We start from the raw sequence: 20,920 nt of genomic DNA, 5'->3' as shown, positions 1-20,920 counted from the left end.
GTGTATGTGTTGGATTAATGTGTTTGGTAATCCAACATTTGGTAATTCCAATCCTGGAATCAAGATCTATATCTGTACTACTTTTTCCTCTTCAGGAGAGTGTCGTTTTCCTTTTGCAAGAGAAGACTAGCAATACTAGCAGTAAAACTGACCTTGGCACACTGGCAGGAAACATAGCTTCATCTTCAGAATTCCAAATTTGCCCTCCTTTCCAGGTATCCTAAGGATCTGCCAGCTCACTCCTTTATTTGGATGATAATGTTAAAAAAAAAAAGTACATACCAGATTTCAAATCTACCCAATTCCACTGAAGCATCAATCGAACCTAGAAAATAAAACAAGTTTACTCTGGCAGAGTAAAAATATGGTTATTTATTGCAAAATTAGAAAGTTATAGAAAGGTAAAGCCAACAAAACATGCTCTCAGTAGATACGTGTATGTGACATTTGGAGTTCTTTCATAAATGCGATTTGAGGTCTCTGAGTTGTGTTGCAGCTGAAGAAGCTGGTGGAATGACTCAACAGCATTTCAGTCTTTGAATAATGTGCTTCAGAACAGAAGTCTAAAATTAGCGAGGAATGAGTTAAAGCCCTTAGTCTTACAGGCTGCTCAGGGCAGCTGCTTCTCTGAGACTGTTCTTGTTCCTTTTGTAATAGTGGATTACAATTATTTTTTTTCTTCCCCCTCCTTCTGTCTTGTGACCTTCAAGGCCGTCGTGTTATTTGCATGTATTTTTAATGGCAGGTTCATCACCAAGTCTTTGAAACTGTTAAAATGTTTTTAATGGGCATTTATTTAAAAATGTATGGCATACTTGTGTTCTAAGACTAGAAGGTGTCACAGTGTCTAGCAGCCATTGCACAAAAGTATCCTGACTTCCATTTCAAGGAAATAACTGGCTGATAGTTGGACATGTTAGTGACAAAACACAGAAAGGCATTACTGATTGTTGTGGGGTTTTTAAATACTTCTTTGTTAGAAATTGTGCAGAGAACTAGATAGCAGGGTTAAACTGATTTAAGATTTTGGGATTGAGGAGGAAACCTTTATTGATTGAAAAATTCAGGCTGCCTCTAGTCTTGAGACTTTCTTTTCTTCCCCAAGCCTGAATGAAACAACATAAATCTTCCCAGCACTCCTGTACCATTCGCTAGCCACCCTTAGGCATCCCTCCTGTTATTTGTAATTCTTACAGTTGATTAAGGACGTAGGACCTAATCTCCTGATTTAGGTATGTGGATAACGGTTTTCAGCAATGTGAGATAAATTTCTGCCTTCATATATTCTTTTCTTGTTAATGCCCTGCGAGATTGTGCAGGGTCAGAAAGCAAGGAGCGTTTCATGCACTCTCTTCTCTACGAGATTCACGAGTCTCTCTGATAATTATTTCATGCTGGTTCAGAGAGGAGAATAATATTAATTAACCAATTCTTAGTATGCTTGGACTTGTGGTATCATGTGGATCGGTACACTGTTGGTGAGTAGAACTAATTAGCGGAGCCTGGTTGCCTGTGGATTTGTCCTGTTGGTCTTCAGCTTCGCTGCTTCATGTCCCCTAATGCACCCACCAGGCAAGGCAACACGTGCTGGGAGCTGGGGGGGTGCTGCTGGCGAGCCGAGTGGGGTGCCTGAGGGGAGGCACAAGTAGGGCCTTTCCCCAGTAGCATCTTTTTCTTTGTCTCTCCGCACCATCCTCAAAACTTCCAGAAATGTAGCCCCGTTTGGAAAATCTGCTCTCTTGCTGGGCCGAGATCTGGCAGACTGGTATAATGGATCTTACAGTAGGTGACCAGAAGTGGGATGGTTGTGTAAGGTGAAGCTGAAAAAGGGTAACTGGCATTGAGATAGGAGGGTTGTTCAACTAATAACTGGAACCTTTAGTATTTCATCCACAGCAGACCGTCTGCACCTTATGGAGGGAGGAGCTGCTATGTACAGGAGTGAAACTTCCGCAAGTTCCCCTTGGCATGGTAGCAGAGTGGCCAGGTTGATGAGGTGTCACAGCCAGAACTGACTCAACTAAAGGAGTTTGTTTTAAACATTTCAGGCAAATAACTCTTTATCTTAGTAGGCAGAGAGGTGGGTGAGTCTGGAATGCTGCTTTGACTTTTGAAAATCCCCAGGTGATATAATGTTATGAATTAGGCAACCGTTTACTTTGACGTAGCTTCTCAGTAGTGAGTCTAACACAGCCGAGGGGGAAAAAGGCTTTAAGTCTTCAGTGGGAGGTCTTGTTGCAGGTCAGTAATCTTGTGAATCTAAAAAGGTAGCTGTGACATTACAGCTTTAGCTTTCTGGCTAGGAAAACCCCTCTCTTTCTTCTTTCCCTGCTTTCTCTCTGAATCAAGCTTAGTTTCACTTCTCAGAGGTAGGCACGCAAAGTAAGCTATAAAGCCATGACTTACCAAGGGCATATAGCAGTGCTGGTATGCACAAAGTAAGAAGTAATCAAATAAAAATAGCATAGACCAGTGAAAAGGTGACATTTTTAACAAGTACATTTGCTTGTAATTTATTTTGTAATACTTAGGTTAGAGGTTCCTGAGACAATACTAGAGATGCCTCCAGACAAAATGGAATAAAACTCTAGTCCCAGAGGATCTTTGGTTTCTGCTAGTCAGTCTTGACAGTGTCTTATTGTTTTTGGTGGCAGTATAGTACTTAAAGTTTGGGGGTTTTTTTAATTAGGTGCTTCTTCATATGGATTGAGTGCTTTCGAGTTCTAATATAGTAGAAAAATCCTTTGGTTCCATGCTCCTGAAAGAGTCCCAAAGTATTTCTTGACAAGTCCTTGTCATGAAGTCTCATTACATTTTTGAATATTTAGTATTGAAGAATCTTTAAGTATTTCAATGTTTAATGTGATTTAATATTAAATATCTGAATCTTTTTTCTCTCTCTGTTCACATACCCAGTGTAATTGTGCTATGGATTCAGATTCAAACTTAATTGAATGTGTCTCTCTTCATGGTATTCACATACTGTCTCCAGCTGCAGCTAAAATTCCCACACTGACAAATAAAAGACCAGCTGTTCCTGAGTTGCATGTTAGAACTTCAGCAACTTCAAGAGGAGATGTGTATAACTTGCCTGGGTTTTTTGCATGGCATCCACATCCCACCTCACTGTGTGCAATAAGGAGTATAGGACCTTGAACAGTAAAGATGCATCTGTTGAAGTTTATCTTGTGTTTGAGAGTTTCATAAAGTAAATAAAGGGTTCTTTATTAGTAAACTTTATATCAAGTCTGCTATGCCTGACAAAAACTCAGAGCTTTTCCTATAACTTTGCTCGCTGATCTTAACTGAAGAGGCCCAGATTACCATAAAGCCAGAATGCCTAAATTTTTACTGTGATGACTGACTTTTTTTTTCTTTTTCCCCCTCACAACAGGAACAGGAAATACAGTGGTGATAATGGTTGGCTATCCAAAAGGAATAGAGATATTGGAGCCAGTACGAAGAGGGATTCCAGTAAAAATGACTATTGTTGTTGGCACGCGACACGTGCAGGAGTATATTAGTGGTCAGTCGGTTGTGTTTGTAGCCATCGCCTTCATCACCATGATGATTATATCACTCGCTTGGCTCATATTTTACTATATACAACGTTTCCTGTATACAGGATCCCAGTTTGGAAACCAGGTAATTGGAGATGGTGATGCTTTAGAGCATTTGCCATCTTCTCATGTCAAATCAGTTGCCTAACTTTGCTTGTTTATTGAAGCATTCTTGAAGATCTTTGCCTTCTTGCTACTCTAATAGCTGTGAATGCTACTCAGTAATGGTTAGTGAGGCTAATAAGCAGTGTGCTAATTGGCATCACAAGTTTGGCTAGTTGTAATTATTAGATACCTGTATGAAGTGGTGGGAAGTACATTTAGTCACTTGTCAACAACTGACTAAAGGCAGCTTCTTGTGTGATTTGTCACCTAACTTAACTTCCTTCCTTTTGACATTAAAAATTATTTTCATTCTTCTGTAACTTTCATTCTGAAAGTACTAATTTCCCTAACCAGATTTTTTTTCTAATGGAGAGGCACCATGGTAATTTTTTTTCTTAAGACCCACAAGTAATTAGGACTAAAATTTTGTTTCTAAAGCTTTATGAAAATTGCTTTTGATACTTGTAATCCTACTACTCTACTGTAGAGTACTGAATGGCAGCAGACGAGAAGGAGCGTGTGTGGTGAGATTCAGCTCTTTTGGACTATCTGATGCACTGAGAGTGGTGGGAGTACTGGGAAGATCAGGAAGGAATAACTTTGCTCCTTAATTTGCCCTTTCCAAATCGCTGCTGTTCTTTGACAGGTTAAAAAAAAAGTCAGCTTTACTTTTTTCCCCTGAGGGAAGTACTTCATCATAGAATAATTTAGGTTGGAAGGGACCTCTGGAGGCTATCTGGTTCAAACCCCTGCACTCAAGAGAACAACTTACATGAAGTTGTTGAGGACCTAGTCCAGCTGAGTTTTTAAAATATCTTAGGATGGCACTTCCTGTGCTTTTCAACTCTTGCAAATAGGTTAGGTTTCTTCTGTGGTCATCAGCAGCTCTACCACAGTTCTCTACTAACAGTGAAAAAGAAAGTTGCACTTGTTTTTCTTTGCAAGCAATTCTCTGGCGTTTTTTATCCTCAGTTCAGAACAACAAAAAAAATTGTTTCAAACGACTGCTTATCATGTGGACTTCCTCTGCCTTCTGTTTGAACATGTAGATTCTAGCTTTGGGGGAGGAGGGAAGGGAGTTTTTGTTTGCCTTCAGGAGTCTGAGCTCTGATTAGGACTTACAGGACTCTTCTAGGAAAATACTTAATTTCTCTTTTCAGTAACTGAGGATAACACATAGGACTTCTGTATTGGTTAAGCTGGCGGTCTACTTGAAATGTTGATTCCCCAGAGTCTTTTTTACTAAGCTTTAAGTCTGAGAACTCACATTCTGAGAATACTTCCAAGAAAACAAAATTTTTGAGAAGTATTTATTGAAAAAGGGGTGTGTTCTTGTGTTGTAACAGTTGTTTGAAGACAGTTGCTTCTTCCTGTTATATTGGCTTTAGGATAGCTCATGCTAAGGCAAGTTCAAATGCTTTATCAGTAGTCTTAAGAGCGTTTTTTAGGTTGAATGTGATGTTTCCTAGAAATGTGTACCACAAACTTGTAATAGATTTTGCCATTGGGCTTGTCATCTAAATGCCTTTTAAATGAAATTGTGTAGCATTAGAAGGTTATGCCGCTTTCCTCAATTCTCCTTCTTTTAAAATGGCCATTGAAAACAAAAATTTATAAAACTTTGCGAACAGGTTGAAAATGTTGTGAATATGTTGGTCAAGATATGTCAAGAAGTCTTAAAAGAAACAAAAAGCCACTTTTCTAACTGAAGTGTTATTTTGCTTGGCTTATTGACTCCAGTATAAGTAAAACTTGGAGTTAAGTATGCCAGGCTTTTAAGCAAGTTACTGTGTAGCTGCTAAGTGAAGGTGAAGACGGGTATCTTAAGATTTATTCTAACATCAGTTTAGCAGTAAATCTTTGGAAGACCTCCTTGCTACTGAAGATGAAACAGGACTGTGCAGAAAACCCTGAGCTGATACAGAAGGTGAAATAGACTGCTGCTGCTGGTTGTCTGTCCATTTCTGAGAGAACTTTCAGACTAGCTCTTTTAACACCATAAAAAAAATTTAAAAAATCCCAATTTTCAATACTGTAAGCTTGTAAAATTCTATAAGTCACTGTAATTATTACAGAAAAAAAGCTGCCACTATTGTTTTTTGATTCCTTTATGGTATTTCATCAGTGAGGGTTGCTGCTAGACAGATGAACATCTGTTAATCGGGAGCATTTAGTTTCTCAATTTCTAGCAGTAGCTAGCACTTTGTCTTGGAATACAGTGCTACTTTCTTTTCTTGCTTCCCCTCTAAGCATAATTAGGACTGTTACTGTATAGAAGTCCAGTATGGTGTCTCATGTCTGTTAAGCCTTTCTTGTCATCTCCTTTGCATAATGTGTCCTTTCAGTGCAAAGCTTTGTACAATGTGTGGACAGTGTTTAACTGAGGGGAGGCATTAATAGCTACAAGCAGCCTTTTGACCTGGTGGCCAGCTGTAGGCTGCCCGGCGGGATTCCACCTTCTCTCAAGCTTGTGCAAAATGTAAGGTGTGCTTGCTCATGGACTTGCCTAACTAGAAGGTCTGGTTATACAGCTGTTGTTTCAGCTCTGATGCCTCTAAAGCCTAAATTAGTGTCAATTTTCCTGTGCGGGAAGGCCCTTGATGCAGGTAGTCACGATACAAGGCTATGTATGTCAACTTGGTCCGCCTAGTTCTGCACTGGTTGAGTTCATTGTAGGAGCACTGTGCTTATAGATCACGTTTGCTGCTGTGCCCCAAGAATGCAAAACTTGCAGTTCTTCAACATCTGCTGGCTGGAAGTATTTTGTAAACAAATTAGCTGGCCAGAGATGAACCTTTAAATGCATTCAGAAGACTTAGTAATCTATGTGGAAAGTATTTAAAAGGTTTGAAATGTAACACTTAAAACTAACTTGTGTACTAATATTTAAAATCTTTATTCAAGGGACATAGGAAAGAAACCAAGAAAGCAATCAGTCAGCTTCAGCTGCATACTGTGAAACGTGGAGAAAAGGTAATTCAGTGGCTCTGGTTATTGCTGTATGATTTAAAAACTGTTGTAATGTCTTTATAGAATTTAAACTAAAATTCTTACAGTGTAATTGCAGTATGACTTAAAATTTTAGGCTCAATTTAGCACCTTTGCTTAGAAGGCCAAGCTTAAAATTGAAGAGTCAAATATGAACTACTTATTATGTGCAGCAGAACAGCCTTACATTTCATATCTGGTTATACAGAATGTTGCAGGAGACTACAGGGCTGATACTGTAAAGATGAGGAAACACTAATATCTTATCAGCACTTGAAAACATCAACAAGTGGATTGCAAAATACTTCCTAGGACATATTGATTGCACAGTTCTTACAGCTGATGTAATGTTTTCTTTTCTTAAAAGAACATCCATCTTTTTATTGATCAGAAGGCCTTACAAATCTAAAAAGCTTTGTAAAATGAGACACTTGTTCCATCTTCTGACATACAATACATTAAGGAGCTGTATAGACTTGAAGCATAAATTTTTTAGAAGTACATTTCTATCTGTTAAAATAAAGCTATTCTAAAAATTAAAACAGCTTTCAAAAAGTTAGCTTTGACAGCATACGGCCTAAACTCATAGCTGTATTAGAATAACTGAAGTAGAAAAAGCCAAAGTTTTGAAAGAAAATATTTTAGTCGGAGTTTCAGGCAGCTCTGATCCTAGATGTTAGATTCTAGTAGGTTCTGCTACTACATAGACATTTTTTTCCACCCTTATTTGTCTTATTTGATTAGTTTTTACTTAAGGACTAATTTGCTCAGGAATGAAAAACAAGGATTAGTTTTTTAATCCATGAATAAAATTAAGGTGAGAGAGAACATTTATGTGTAAGAACTTCAAAAGCTGTGGTTCAACAGCAGCTGTTCAGCTCAGGTCACATGCTACAGAGAATATGTCCTTCGTTTAGTAAATCAGTTTTGAAATGAAAAAACCCAACTGTCTTTGAACTTACCTCTTTTCCTTTTATGCATTCACCATGTTTAAGTAGCATTTTATGAGTATTTGTTACTTTTAATTATATTCTAAATTCCATCAAAAAGTAATCTATTTCAAGCTGTGAACAGAGGGATGTTCATACTTCTGTTCATACAATGGTGAGATCAGAGATCAAGAAAGATGGAATTGAACCAAAACTTGTGTAAATATCAAAGTGTAACATCAGCATAGGAAGAAATGGATGTAAAAGGGTCATGATGAAACCTATGGTGAGAACCACAAGGAAGCTGTTAACTGCTTTTAAGTTGATGTTCAGTAAACCTCTAAAAAGGATTTGTATTACAAGATTTTTGAAGTGCAGCAGGTAGTTCCTTCCCATCAATATACCTTTGACTAAAATAAATAAAATGGGGGCATGTAACTTGTTATGTAACTTGAATGTAACTTGTTATGCTGGTTGTAACTACGAATGCCATGTTAGTTAAGCAGAGTAGAATGAGATTAGATTAAAATCTCTATTAGAGGGTTTTGTGCTTGGTAAATCATGTCTTCTAACTTGATTTGAATCAGCCTACTATCAGCAAATTTATGTAACTTAATGATGCAGAGGTACTTTCATGAACTAATGTAAATTTATCTGGAAATACAGTCCTATCTACTCTGTAAATGTGCACTTTTTCTTTAAATGTTTCCTTTCTGCCATAAGATTAAAAGAGTGTATTTCTTTTATTGTGACGCAGTACAGTCTTTCATTATCACTTCACTTGGGGTTGAGGTATTTAACTAAAAATAGGTCAATATTTTAAAAGTGTATTTGCTATCATGTAGATCTTCCCTGAGAAGCTTATGGGATTATTGTAAAATGGACACTCATTTGAGCATGTGCTACATATGGTATGCTTGGACTTTGCCTCTTGTACAGAATAAAAAATACTTGTTATAGAATAAATACTTGTCTTAACTTTGCTTATGTAAGAAAAACATAGTCTTAATTTTATTTACTTGAGAATTTAAGGCACTAACTATGTAAATTGATAGCATGCAAAGGAGGGAAAAACTTGCCTTGAACTTGAAAATTTGCTTGCAGTACTAATTCATTTGAGTGTTTGGGGTAAATGAAATTGAAGTGCTTCAGTAAGCAGTAAACACAAAATACTTATTTTGTGGGGCATGAAAGGGAAGAAGTTGGCCCACTGTCTGTTCTTCTAATACTTATGTTTTATACAACCCAATTAACATTTAATTATTTCTCTTGTATCTGGAGATATCCATCATATTGCACTGCAACTGTAAGCATGGCTTCAAGAAGGCAGTAAGACCTGTTAGGAAAGATATTTAACCCTTAGAAAGAAACAAATTGAAGTGGGGAAATACTGTGTTTTGACGGTCTCTCTGGTGTAAGCTTGGAGAGAAGTTTTAAAAACCATCCCAAATTGCATGCTTCAGTTCTCTTCTAGCTACCAAGGGATATCTGCTAGGATGTGGTAGAAAAAGAAAAAAGTGGGGAAGAAGGGGTATGCAGTGTTCAACCCCAAGAATCTCATCCTACTTAAGCACTTGCAAGTCTTTGGGACTATCAGTTAAGAATTAGATTGTGCGCTTTCCTCTAAGCTGACCTCTTTTAAAATTTTTGTTTTATAGTTACTTTAAACTGAAATTTTACTGTGCTCCCATGAGCAAAGCCAATGTTTGAGACGTAACAAACTACTTAAGGCACCATGTATAGCTATTTAAATTCGAAAATCCAAGTTTGGCTGCTTTTAATATTTGGTATCACTTGATCAAATTGCCTGTTGATGGAATCTTGAATTAAATGAGGGAGATGTTTTTATTTGCTAAACCATTTTATACATATTACATTCTGTGAAGCTAGCTATTGCACAAAGCTTGTTCTGTAATGAAATATGGATGTAATGCATTTAAATGTGTTGTCATCTTTAGGGTTTAGATGTTGATGTGGAAAACTGTGCTGTGTGCATTGAGAACTATAAACTGAAAGATACTGTCCGAATTCTGCCATGCAAGTAAGTTGCCATAATTATTCTTTTCTCTTTAGCTTGTTTTCCCTAAGAAATGTGTGATGAGCTTTCTGGAAACTTCTGAAACTCTGGCAGCAGAGCTGAAGCTGTGCCATTTGTATGGCCTTTTACACGTTGAAGGGCACTGGGAGACCATTTAGCACTTCATATCTATGCAGGAAGAGGGAGCAATTGGGAGAAGTGTAGGAATGAAGGAGAGCTTGCTTAGTATCAAGCTAGAACTGTACACTGCTGAACTGGTATCTCTGTGGTGTCCTTGTGGTTAGTAACATCTCTTATTTCAGAAAGCCGGCATGAAAGAAGATGCTTCCAGAACTATGTCTGTCCTAGTAAATTAAGCAGTACCTAATTGTGAAGGTTATAAAGGAATGAGTTTATTCTTTAATGCAGTAACTTGCACTTCGTTTGAAGGAATAGTGTGTGGCTTTCATGGTAAGTTCTAAAGGGCATTTCTTTTCTTTAGGCACATCTTCCATAGAACGTGCATTGACCCTTGGCTTTTGGACCACCGAACTTGTCCAATGTGTAAACTAGATGTTATCAAAGCTTTGGGATACTGGGTATGTTGCACACTTACTTTAAACTTCAAGGTAGAAGTACAGTGCGGGAGGCAAGACTTCATGTAACTGTTCAGAATGAGAGCAGTCGTTACTTGATGAGACTGAAGAAGCTGGGCAAAGATGCAAGAGTAATTGAGTGAGAACCAGAAAAATAAGGGAATTTTATGGGTAAGAGCTTAAACAGTGTATCAAGCAGCTTCCTGAATCCTCTGTGTACTCTTCTGTGATAACCAGTTTTTTCTATCTCCAGCTGATGATATTAAGAAAGTTGAAGCAGAGGTGAGGCAATTTGCCCAAGCTGCAAAAATATAACTTAATTCAGTAGATCTAGAGCATATATTTGATCTTGTTGAGAATGGCAATTCAAAGGAAGAAATTACAGTTTTTCTATCTTGAGTGTTTGTGTACTTCCACATATGCCCAGTGTTTTATCCCTGTAAATGAGCCAGTACTTAGAACCTTCCTAAAGACATTCACCAGAAATTGGTTAAGTAGAGAAAATGATGTGCTCTCATTTCTTTCTGACAGCACCAGAAAAGAGAGATGAAGACACATGCGGTAGGTTACTCGGTCACTGTTGATAAATAGTCTTGAGTTCCACTAACATGCCATAGGCATGAAATGTACTTCTCTTTTACTGATCTACAGAGATCTTCAGAAAACAAGGGTGTTCCTTGGTTTCAGGGACCTTCCTTTCATAGATTAGGTCTGCATTTTGACTAGCTTTCCTCTTATTTCGTTGCAGAGACTTAGCAGATCTATAGAAGACTTTTATGAATTACTTGTTTGTTTTGTCAAAGGTGACAATACTCTTGCTGTGTAATATATACCAGATAGTGGTGCTTCTGTGTATAATCGGACTTTACCCAAGAGTTGCAATCTTTTTATCATGTGAAATAGCTATTACTACTGTAATACTGTTATGTTAGCAGCTTATTTTTTGCTCACGTTCAGTTCTTGGAGTTGATGTAACTTGTGTTATATGCAGAAGGGTATATATCCTTTTCTATACAGTCTGAAAACTGAAATACTAGAACCTTCAGAACACTTACTCTGTGAATTCATGCTGTTGCAGAGGATACTGATACCAAGCCTAACCAGGAGGAATAATACCTCCTCTGCTTGTTAGGCAACATTAATGCTGGAAAGCAGGTTGAATGGAATTATATTGAATACAGAAGCCCAGCTCTTTTTTCTAATGGAATGGCGGAAATGTCTTGCTTATGCATCAATCATTCAAGTCCTACTGAAGCTAGTAATGTGGGAAATCATTCAGCATTTTTTTCTAGCTTAGTTTTCAGCCTGATCCAGGTTGCCCAGATTGTGTGAATTTTTTACTGATGTGAGGGGAAAAAAGGTGCAAAGAGCAAGGCAGCTTCTTTCAGCAGTGTGCTTGCTGAGTGGCATAACTGCAGACAAGAATGTGCAGCCTTGTTATAGAACTTTACTAAACCTTCTGCAAAGAGGCTGAAGGCTCAATTCAGTTTTATGGAAAATAAATACTTTGGATGCTTCCATTTTTAAGACAGAAGGGACTAAGTCCTATTACCTGGCTTTTCTTTTGTAAAGAGTGGACTTCAGTGGGCTAGTTCTGCATTATGCTATTTCTTACAAGAAAAGAACTGCAGTTCAACATGTCTGACTTAGGGTGTAGTTGAATCTTGTAGTTTTAGTGCTTATTTAACTGCGTAAGATTTGGAAACCAAAATCATTAATGCCCTCCACCCACATACCTAGTGATTAGTATCATGTGCCTTAACTTGTGTTCAACGGTAGCAGTTCTATAGCTTATTAAAATTCAGTACATTTTAAAATATGCTGCTCTGGTGCTAAAGAAAGGATCAGCCTAGAATTTCTTAAATCTTAAGATGGGCCCTTGCTAGTTGTTTGAGGAGGGGGGAAAAATACTCATTATGAAGCCCACAGAATAGCTACTTGTACTGCAGTATACTTGCTTATATATAAGTAATGTCAGTATATCAATGGCAATAGCGTAATGAAGGTAGTCTGTTTAATTTGAGGAACAGAATTGTGCATGTAGGACTTCTAATTAACTTTCAGAATGGATCAGAAATAGCTCATGCTATACAGTAGGTGAAATAAATTCCTTTGCCTGTGCTGCAGATGTTTTGTTCCTGCAAAGTGACAAGCCAGCATATTTGCATTTTTGAAACAGACTTAAAGTTAGGCTGGAGGTAGAGGAGGAGGGAAGCTTGTTCCGATGTCAAATGTTTGCTCGCCCCAGTAAAAAAAAAAAGTCTAAGCTTTCCCAACTCTATTATGAAAAACAGCGGCTTCCACAAACTCACGAAGGATCGATAGGTTTGCTCAGCAAAGACTTTGTATGTGCTGAGCCTGCTCCTAACCAGACTGGTGCAATACTGTTGCTACAGTGTTGAAATTGTCAATCTAAAAGGCTGGCTGGTTTGACTCTTGCCGTTGCTGTTCATTACTTTGGAGTGGCTTTGAAAAGTGGCTTTTCTTTTGCTTGGCTTTGTATCTTTGCAGTCAGACAATAACATCAAAAGCAGACGCTGCTCAACACTGTACCCATGAGCGCATAGATAATAGGCCAAAAAAAGATGGTCTTTTTTCCAATAAGGTGAGGTTACAAAGTGGTAACGTGGAGGAGTGTTGATGCCTAATGGTAGACAAAAGTGTCAGTTAAATATATTTAATTTTGAAGGGGGACCCTGAAGATGTACTTGAAGTTCCAATACCTGAATCAATAAGCGGCAGTGTTTCAGTCGGAAGTCTGAGTATTGCTTTACAAGATGATGACAGAAATGAAGTAAGCGAATTGTCAGCTTCCTCTACTAATGAATCTGTATTGCAGTGTACCAGTTTAAAAGAGGACGCAGGTGAAACCACAGCATTACTTGGTAAGTCATAATTTGGTTTATCACTTGACAATTCTTAATGCTATTCATTGCATTAGAAGAAGCCATTCTCTAAGTGATGTTGGTAGTGTTAGTATTGCACTGCAGACCAGACTGAGTGGTGACACTACTGGTGTTCAGAAAACACAAGTAGGTAGATTTTGAGAGAATTCTATCGAGCTGGAGAAAATTGGTCTTGAGAGGAAAAAAAAAAATGTAACAGTGTCTTAGGAGTATTACTTAGACAGAATCTTGAGAACCTTAGGTATATATGGCTATGAAATTTGTTGCCAGAGTTTGGATTAATGTAACAGATGAAAAATTGTTTGTTGATTTACCATTTTAATACATTTTTTCTAATTCCTGGCTTCTAGATGTGGATGTCAGTAATAACCGGCATGGAGAACATCTGTCTAATGGAAATTTCCACTGAACTGCTTCATGGAAGATATCTTGAATAGACTGTCGAAGAACTATTATTTTTTATTTAATTAGTATGGACTTTTGTCTAGTTAATGGAAAAAATAACAATGTAAATTATTTTACCTTTCAAACTTTTCTAGCTGGTGTTCCAAAAGGGCTAATAACTAAGAATTTTGTACACAGGAGGATTTTATAAAATCTCCTCTGGATATCTCATCCTAAAAAAAGATGCAATAACCCTTTTTCTGTAAGCATTGTTACAATGTCATTGTGTTCCAGAGGGCTGTAACAAAGATGAAGACTAGGCAGTGAAAAAAATGTAGAATGTCTAATGGATAAGTATTTTGGATGCACTATTTACATTCAGTATGTACACATGAAGAACACTTACAAGACTACAACTATTAAAATGTTCTGAAAGTTCTGATCTGTTGCAATCAGAGATGGATATTCTTAGAAAAGACATAATCTAACCTTGAAAGAATCAAATAACTTCATGGATATGTTGCATATCCTTTTTTGTGATGAAAAAATCGCTAGTTGCAACTTTCCTTACGTGTAACAAATACTAATCTGACCTTGTAATGTGTTCTGCTTGGAGTGGATGCTGAGAGAAAAGGAGACTTTCTCCATCTTGCTAGCTTTTATACTGAATTTGGCAGTAATAGGTTGTGCTAGGTGGTCTTCACGTGCTGAGCATGTAGACTTATTTAGGTATATGCACACTGGTTACCTCTTTCAATCTTAAACTCAGTAGAACAGAGGTAAAGGGCTAATTATGGCTAAAATATATTTATTAGTCTATTTATAAGAATTTACTTAATTCTTTCTTATTCCTGCTCCCATCCTGTCCCACTTTATGTACAAATTGAAACTGTTTCTTAGGATCTACAGAGTTCGGTTTTGTTTTGTTTTTTCTTTTCCTTTGCATAGAGATGCTGGAATTCTTCTCTTGGATATTCCACATTAGGAGTTTTGACTGGGTTTGCCATTAGCTTTTATTCCTTTCTTTTAGATTAGCAGTATTGTGCCTTATAGTAAAACACTTAAGAAACCTGAAGCATCTGAGAGTAAATATAAACCCTGGCATCTCCCATTAAGACCTCTTACTCAAATATTTATATACTGTAAGTGGTATAAGGAATTGCTAAACTGTTTTGTAAAGAAATATGTATATTTAAAACACTACTTATTAAGAGTGTGAAGTGAATTGTTTAGGATTTTAGCACTGTCATGTTATAAATAATAGATGCTACATTCCTCAATTTTCTTTTGTAAAGCTGTTACTACAGGTTGCTTAAAACAGTGTCTTTTACTAGACATTTGTTTTAGAGTGCATTTTGTTTTTAAAATGTATATTTGGAATGTTTTTAAGAAAATATGCAATTCTTTTTCTAACTTATATTGAGCTTCAATAGAAGCAATAACTTTTTTTAATTTCAGAATGAATGTTCCAGAAATGACAGAGGTTTCAGCTGGGGAAATATAATCTGAACTTCTACTTTGCAGAGCAGATGTTTCACCCTAAATTTCCTTCAAAATATTCCTATTAATGCCTACTTTAAAAAAAAAAAATCTGTCTCTTCCCTGTAGGAGTGTAACTTTTAGGTTTACTGGAAAATTGTCAGGTTGTAGTTCTGATGTCACCAGCAGGTGCAAGTTTTTGTGATGCCTTTATCTTACAAGAAGCACATGAGAATGGAGTATGACTGACCAACCATCTCAAACTGAACAAATAAAAAAAAACAACCCACAACTAAACCAAACAATGTATAGGGACATTTATGTCTCCAAAAGAAGCTTATCAACGTTTCCAGAACTGCCTTTTTAACTATCTCTTCAATATTAAAATCTAAGTCTTCTCCCTCTTCCTTAACACAAAACTGAACATTGATGTAGTAAATGTTGAGAGGGTTTAAACTCTAGCTCAAGGAGGAACCAAAAGGCGTTATCAACAGAAGTCTTGTCAGTCTGTGGATTGTGTCTTGCTGATACCTGCAGCGCAATATTCATGCTGGAGGGGAGAAATGTGGTAAGTAGTTCAGCATTTATGTCATACCTGTAAAACCAAAAGCTTTTCTCAAAGCTGAGATCTGGCAGAAAGCTGGAAGAAAAGCTAGGGAACCTGCAAACTGAAAAGTGTGCTTATAAAATCTGAAGTGTAAGTAATACTACTGACTTGGGAAAAGATTGGGAAAAGTATGAAGATTCCTGGAGTACGTTTCTAATGCTGGCACTACACTGGTTTTGTTTCCGCCTTTCACAAGCATAGTTGCAGTTGTTTCAGTGAAATCGGTTTGCACATAGTTCATCTTCGCTATAGTTAAGTCTCGTAAGGCCAGCTGTGCTGCTGAGGAATGATGACAATAAAAGGCCGAATTGCAGTGCCTCCAGCAAGCAGTTTGCTCTCCTCGGAAGCACGATGACAAAAATTGTCCGAAGCGAATCATTAGTCTGACCTCAGTCAAAAAGCTGACATGCATTAGCAAAAAGCAGTAGGCTAAAAAGTACGGGACAGGAAAGAGACAATCTGTGGAGCTTAAAACAGTAGCAAGAGAGGATTAGAAATGTGGAGCTTATCACCTACTGTTATCTCAAGTTGATTACTTTTAGAGTAAATGGGTGTAAGCAGCTATAGGTAAGTACAGGTTCCCAGACTTTGCTGATCTGGACCTACTGTATTGGATCAAACTTGTATTTCTAGTTTCTAGCACTTTAACTACCAGAAGTTTATATGAAGGTCAGAACTAATGAGTCTTTCCATGCTATGGATGTTTCTGCAGGATAGGTGCCTTGTGACTCCCTTCCCTCCCATGTGGAGTATCTTTAATCTGCCTCTTCTGCTTAGGCTATGCCCTGCCTAATGTGGGAGCTGATGCTGTACGTGTTTTGGGTTCCTTCTGCCCCCCTGGCCCAACCTCTTTCTGTTCCTAGCTGGGCATTTTTCATAAAACATGCAGGAACTTGTCTGGGGTCTCTGTCTCTTTGTCAGATTTTACTGAAATCAGGCAGAGGGTTTCTTACTAGAGGCATTCATGTGGGATGATTATGCAAAGCTAAAGCATGGTGCCCACATGAAGTAGACAGCCTCCCAATGGCGATGTTGAATAAAACAGTTGGGGAAAATCCCAGGCCAGGACTAGGGGATGTTGTAGAATGAGTTTTGTTAGTATCAAGTTCATCGGTATGGCTTCGTTAGTTCTGGTGTTACTGTGAGGGAGAAAACTGGTAATGTTCAAGTGATTTTAAAAAGGAGCTATCTACAAGTCAGAATGGACTGGTGTTTAAAGTGAGGCTAGAGGCCCTCTTTGTTCAGAAATCTTAGTTTATTAATAAATTCTCCAATTTAACATTTGTAGACTAAATTTGATAGTAAATAAATGTTTAAACTAGTTTCAGCTTTCAGACTCAATAGCAAGCAAAAATGATCAGAAATGTCTACGGTTCTAAATGCATGTTAATAGTGAGTTTAATTACCTGCAGTACCAATTTAACTAGAAAATTTGGATTTTCTTTTACTGACTACCCCTAGACTGGATTCTTCTTTGGCTCTAAGCAATGCTTGGAGGAGATTCTTTGCATGTATTAGGGAAGTTTGATTAGATAGCAGTAAGTCCTTCCCCCTACCCCTCACCCCCCCCCCGAGTATGTGAATGTAGTCCAGTAACCTGTTGCCAGTAATTAGTGCTAGATTCTGGAGGTATGCCAGAGGAGTTGTAGGATAATTTAACTACAGTGAGAATGCTTTTAATCCATGCTGACTTAATAAATTGAGCACTGGTATATTCCTGCCAAAGCTGGGCTGTTACACTTTGGGAATTCCAGTCCTGTGCTAGAGTGTTAACTGGCATGGAGAAGCACTGTTGCAACAACTTTGTCAAACATGCAAAGACTCTTTTTAATCACTTCGTTAATCACTCAGGAGTGGTCATTCTGGTTTTCTGCCTGGCCTGCAAAGCTTTCTCTAAGATGAGGCAGGCAGTAGTAGCTGTGCAGAGAGGAGCCCAGCAAGTGTGTAGCGATGGTTACCCCACTTCCCATGCCCTGTGGTTCAGAGGATGTCTGAGGCAGAGGCAGTATCTACCCTTGGAGGTTTTGATGAGCTTGATCAGAAGCAAAAGGTGTTGGTTTTACATTGATGGCAACAGATAGGACACAACAGGTTGGGCTGATTATTTAGCTGCCCCATAAAAGCAGACTTCTGTCTAGACATGCACCTCTTGTTAGTAACATCAACCGTACTTTGCAGTATACACCAGTAGGTTAAGAATGGCATTCTGAATTTGTGGAATATTTTTTCAGTTGTTGCCACAACATGTAATAAAGATATGTTTTTGTTATACATCAACATCCCAAGGGTTCAGTAAAACTGGGAACTCTTGCTCAACAGAACCTTTAGCACCCTAAATCAAGCCAGTAATGATGATACTGTGGTGATGGGGGTGTGTGGGTGTTTGGGGGTTTTGTTTGCTTTTTGGGGTTTTTTGTTTTGTTTTTGTTGGTTTTTTTTGGTGTGGGGTTTTTGTTTTTTGAGTGGAGAGGTTATATGTGCAGTTTTCATTGGTTTGATTTTCATCACTCGGCACTGAATGCAGTGTTTCTGTGCTGGATGAAGATACTGAGATCAAGAAGAACGTACTGAAATCTAGTAGAGGAGTCAGCTGGCAATATCTCATTGGGTTAACCTGGAGGGAATGGAGTTCTTGGTGTTGGCTGCTGGGTGAATCAAATTGTGTTTGCAGCTGGACAAGAGACTGTTCTCTTCTCTATGTCTCCCTTCAGCCACCGGGCTGGGTGAGACTTTGCACAGTGGCTTAGACCAATTTAATAGCTTCCTGCTACAAGGAGAGAGAGTGGTCCTTTCTGGTTTCCTTTTCTGCTCTATTTACTTCGCTCTGTCTTGCATTCAGATTAAGAGTATGCGATAAACTAATTAAGCTTAAGTGGCAGAAAATTAAATCTATCAAAGCTGTATTTGGACAAGCTAGGAAACTGAATATCCTTACTGTGCAATTGGCTGAGTTTTAGAGCTGGGCTAAGGGGATGAGGAGTTGAGGTGGAGGAGGGAAGAGCAAGACTCTCCCCTTGGGTAAGTTGAAGAGATGCAGTTTTCCAGTAGGGCCATGGTGAATTACAATTCCTGAAATGAAAGGTGGCAGTGGCATAGTTTTTTGGGTTTTCTTTTTAATCAGAATGGCTATAAAAATTGTAATATGTCTTCTGTCCTTGAGACTGATCTTTACTAGATGTGTTCTTTTCTCTCATAGGTGATATGTGAAGATTTGGGAATTGGAATTGTAGATGAAACATGCACAAATCAAGCTGAAGGCTTTTGTTTTTTTCAGTATGGGTCCTGATCTCTCTCCTCAGATATCCTGCTGTATTGCAAAACTTGATTTGAGAAAGTTTTAAAAGTAGAATGTCTCTATAATTGCATGTGTTTGTGTGAAGAATGCATTGCCTGGAAAATGTCCACTATACTTCCATTGGACCTGAAGCTACTTTTCACCATCTGAAACATGGTAATGATACTGCATTTTTAAATGATCATATCCTACTTAATTCAGAAGAGCAAAATAATTTGAGTTTCCATTGTTTTGTTAGTCTGAAGCTTAAGTCCAAAACTTTGAAGCCAGTTACTTCTACTATAAACACAGCTGCAGAGAACCATTTGAACTTGCTAGTCTGTCAACAACTATTCACAATCGACTGTCTTTTATGGTAACCTTGTACTAACTTGGTTGCATTGTTTGGATTAAGCACTGGGCTATGTCTTTTCCACTGTGTATGTACAACTAAGAATGTCAAGTTATGCATTATTGTTGTTGTAACTTAATGGCTAAAAGCTCAAATTCCATAATAAATTATACAGACCTTTTAAAAAGCAATGTTTGAGAAGCTTGAGGGTTTTGTTTTCTTTGCTACACTTATGTCAATGGATCTTGGACACTCAAGCAGCACAGCACAAAACAAGCTTAACTTTATGCTGGGTAGCTAAGGGGAAGATCCTTTTGCATGTTGTAGAGTTTACCCCACCACACCCAGGTATTGGTTACATGGGGAAACCTTGGCTGGCTGCTAGATACCCACCCAGCTGCTCTCACTCTTCCTCCTCAATAGGACAGGGGAAGAAAATAAAATGGAAAAACTCATGGGTCAAGACAGTTACCATCACAGGCAAAACAGACTTGATGAAGATTAATTTTAATTTATTGCCATTTAAAAACAGAGTAGGACAAGGACAAAACTAAAACTACCTTTCTTTTCCCCCAGGTCTTCCTAGGCTCACCTCTATTCCTTCACTCCTGACTCTTCTACCTCTCCTTTCCCTGTGAGTGGTGGCAGGGGGCTAGGTAAGGAGAGTTGTGGTCAGTGCATAACCTTTGGTCTCTGCTGTTCTTTCCTCACACAGTTCCCCTGCTCCAGTGTGGGGTCCCTCCCATAGGCTGCAGTTCTTAAAGAACAGCTCCACTGTGGATCCTCTCTATGGGGTGCATGGAGTTATCACAGAGGTGCCACCAGCCTGGCTGAGGGGCTCACTTGTGCCAGCTGGTACTGGTTGGGTCTGGCACAGGGCAGCCCTGGCTTCTCCTCACAGAGGCCACCTTGCAGCCCCTCCACTACCACAACCTTGCCACATAAACCTGATATACCAGGGAATGTGGGAACCTTCCCTCCTAACAAGCAAACAATGCAAAAGCATACAGCAGCAAATTCACTAACAAGTTTGAATGTTTTCATCAATGCACAGGGCTCTGAAATTAATGGACTGTGCCTGTTTCCCAAGTACAGAAATAATTAGAGAAGTACCTATGATAAAAATTGTAAGACTTTCTTGATAATTGATTTGATGATTTGATAATTTTGAAAAAATTGATTATTTTTTAGTTACAGGACAAATCCAGGGATTGGGGATTTACATAAATAAATTTTTCAAGCAAATACTGTGAAGAGGCAGAACAGCTAGGCTTTTGCTATAGCATCATAGTAGCAACCTACATTTTTTTTTGTCAAGGCTTAAATTCTTTTAAAGTAATTCATAAAATCATAAGGTAGATTACTACTGCTTCAAGGCATTGCAATCACTATTACTTTGTTATAAGCTGTAGAAACTAAATTCCAAGCAAAAGCCTAAAACCATAGAAGATAGTCAAACTGTACTTCAGCTTTAGATGTAAAGCATTAAGGTACAAATTTAGTGCACAAGCTAGGTTAACTGTTGCTGCTAACAATGACTTACAGCAAGTGTCTTGGGTTTTAGAAGGAATGTCTAGAATTGGAACAGACCTTAAATAAATGCTACTTTAGTTGGCCTAATACATTTTAACTCTGGGAAGCTATACAAGTCTAACCCCTAATGACTGGAGAACACTTCTCACAGGACTTCATACCAAAAGATTATGCTGCATGAGATGAGAGA

General features: G+C 38.1%; 1 protein-coding gene and 1 non-coding gene across 5 annotated transcripts in view; both read left to right on the top strand.

Annotated features, from left to right (window-relative positions):
• RNF149 (ring finger protein 149) overlaps window positions 1-20,920 on the top strand; it is a 34,328-nt gene that overhangs the window by 4,738 nt on the left and 8,670 nt on the right. For 2 of the 4 annotated variants that reach the window (XM_072849735.1, XM_072849734.1), the window contains exons 2-10: window positions 3,395-3,645; window positions 6,570-6,638; window positions 9,541-9,623; window positions 10,102-10,198; window positions 10,727-10,756; window positions 12,885-13,080; window positions 13,452-15,532; window positions 18,768-19,022; window positions 19,774-19,853. In XM_072849735.1, coding sequence (XP_072705836.1) covers window positions 3,395-3,645; window positions 6,570-6,638; window positions 9,541-9,623; window positions 10,102-10,198; window positions 10,727-10,756; window positions 12,885-13,080; window positions 13,452-13,510 — 785 coding nt within the window. In that variant the 3' untranslated portion in view covers window positions 13,511-15,532; window positions 18,768-19,022; window positions 19,774-19,853. The remainder of the gene's footprint in view (window positions 1-3,394; window positions 3,646-6,569; window positions 6,639-9,540; window positions 9,624-10,101; window positions 10,199-10,726; window positions 10,757-12,884; window positions 13,081-13,451; window positions 15,533-18,767; window positions 19,023-19,773; window positions 19,854-20,920) is intronic. The other 2 variants (XM_072849736.1, XM_072849737.1) reach the window with 2 other exon arrangements.
• On the top strand, window positions 15,850-15,965 carry LOC140646754 (small nucleolar RNA SNORD89). Its single transcript, XR_012040559.1, has one exon. It is a non-coding gene; the product is annotated as a small nucleolar RNA SNORD89 (small nucleolar RNA).

This window comes from Ciconia boyciana, chromosome 1 (assembly GCF_034638445.1).
Source record: "Ciconia boyciana chromosome 1, ASM3463844v1, whole genome shotgun sequence".
Taxonomy (NCBI): Eukaryota; Metazoa; Chordata; class Aves; order Ciconiiformes; family Ciconiidae; genus Ciconia; species Ciconia boyciana.
The sequence above is the reverse complement of the archived record's forward strand: the minus strand, read 5'-3'. Positions and strand labels throughout refer to the sequence as shown.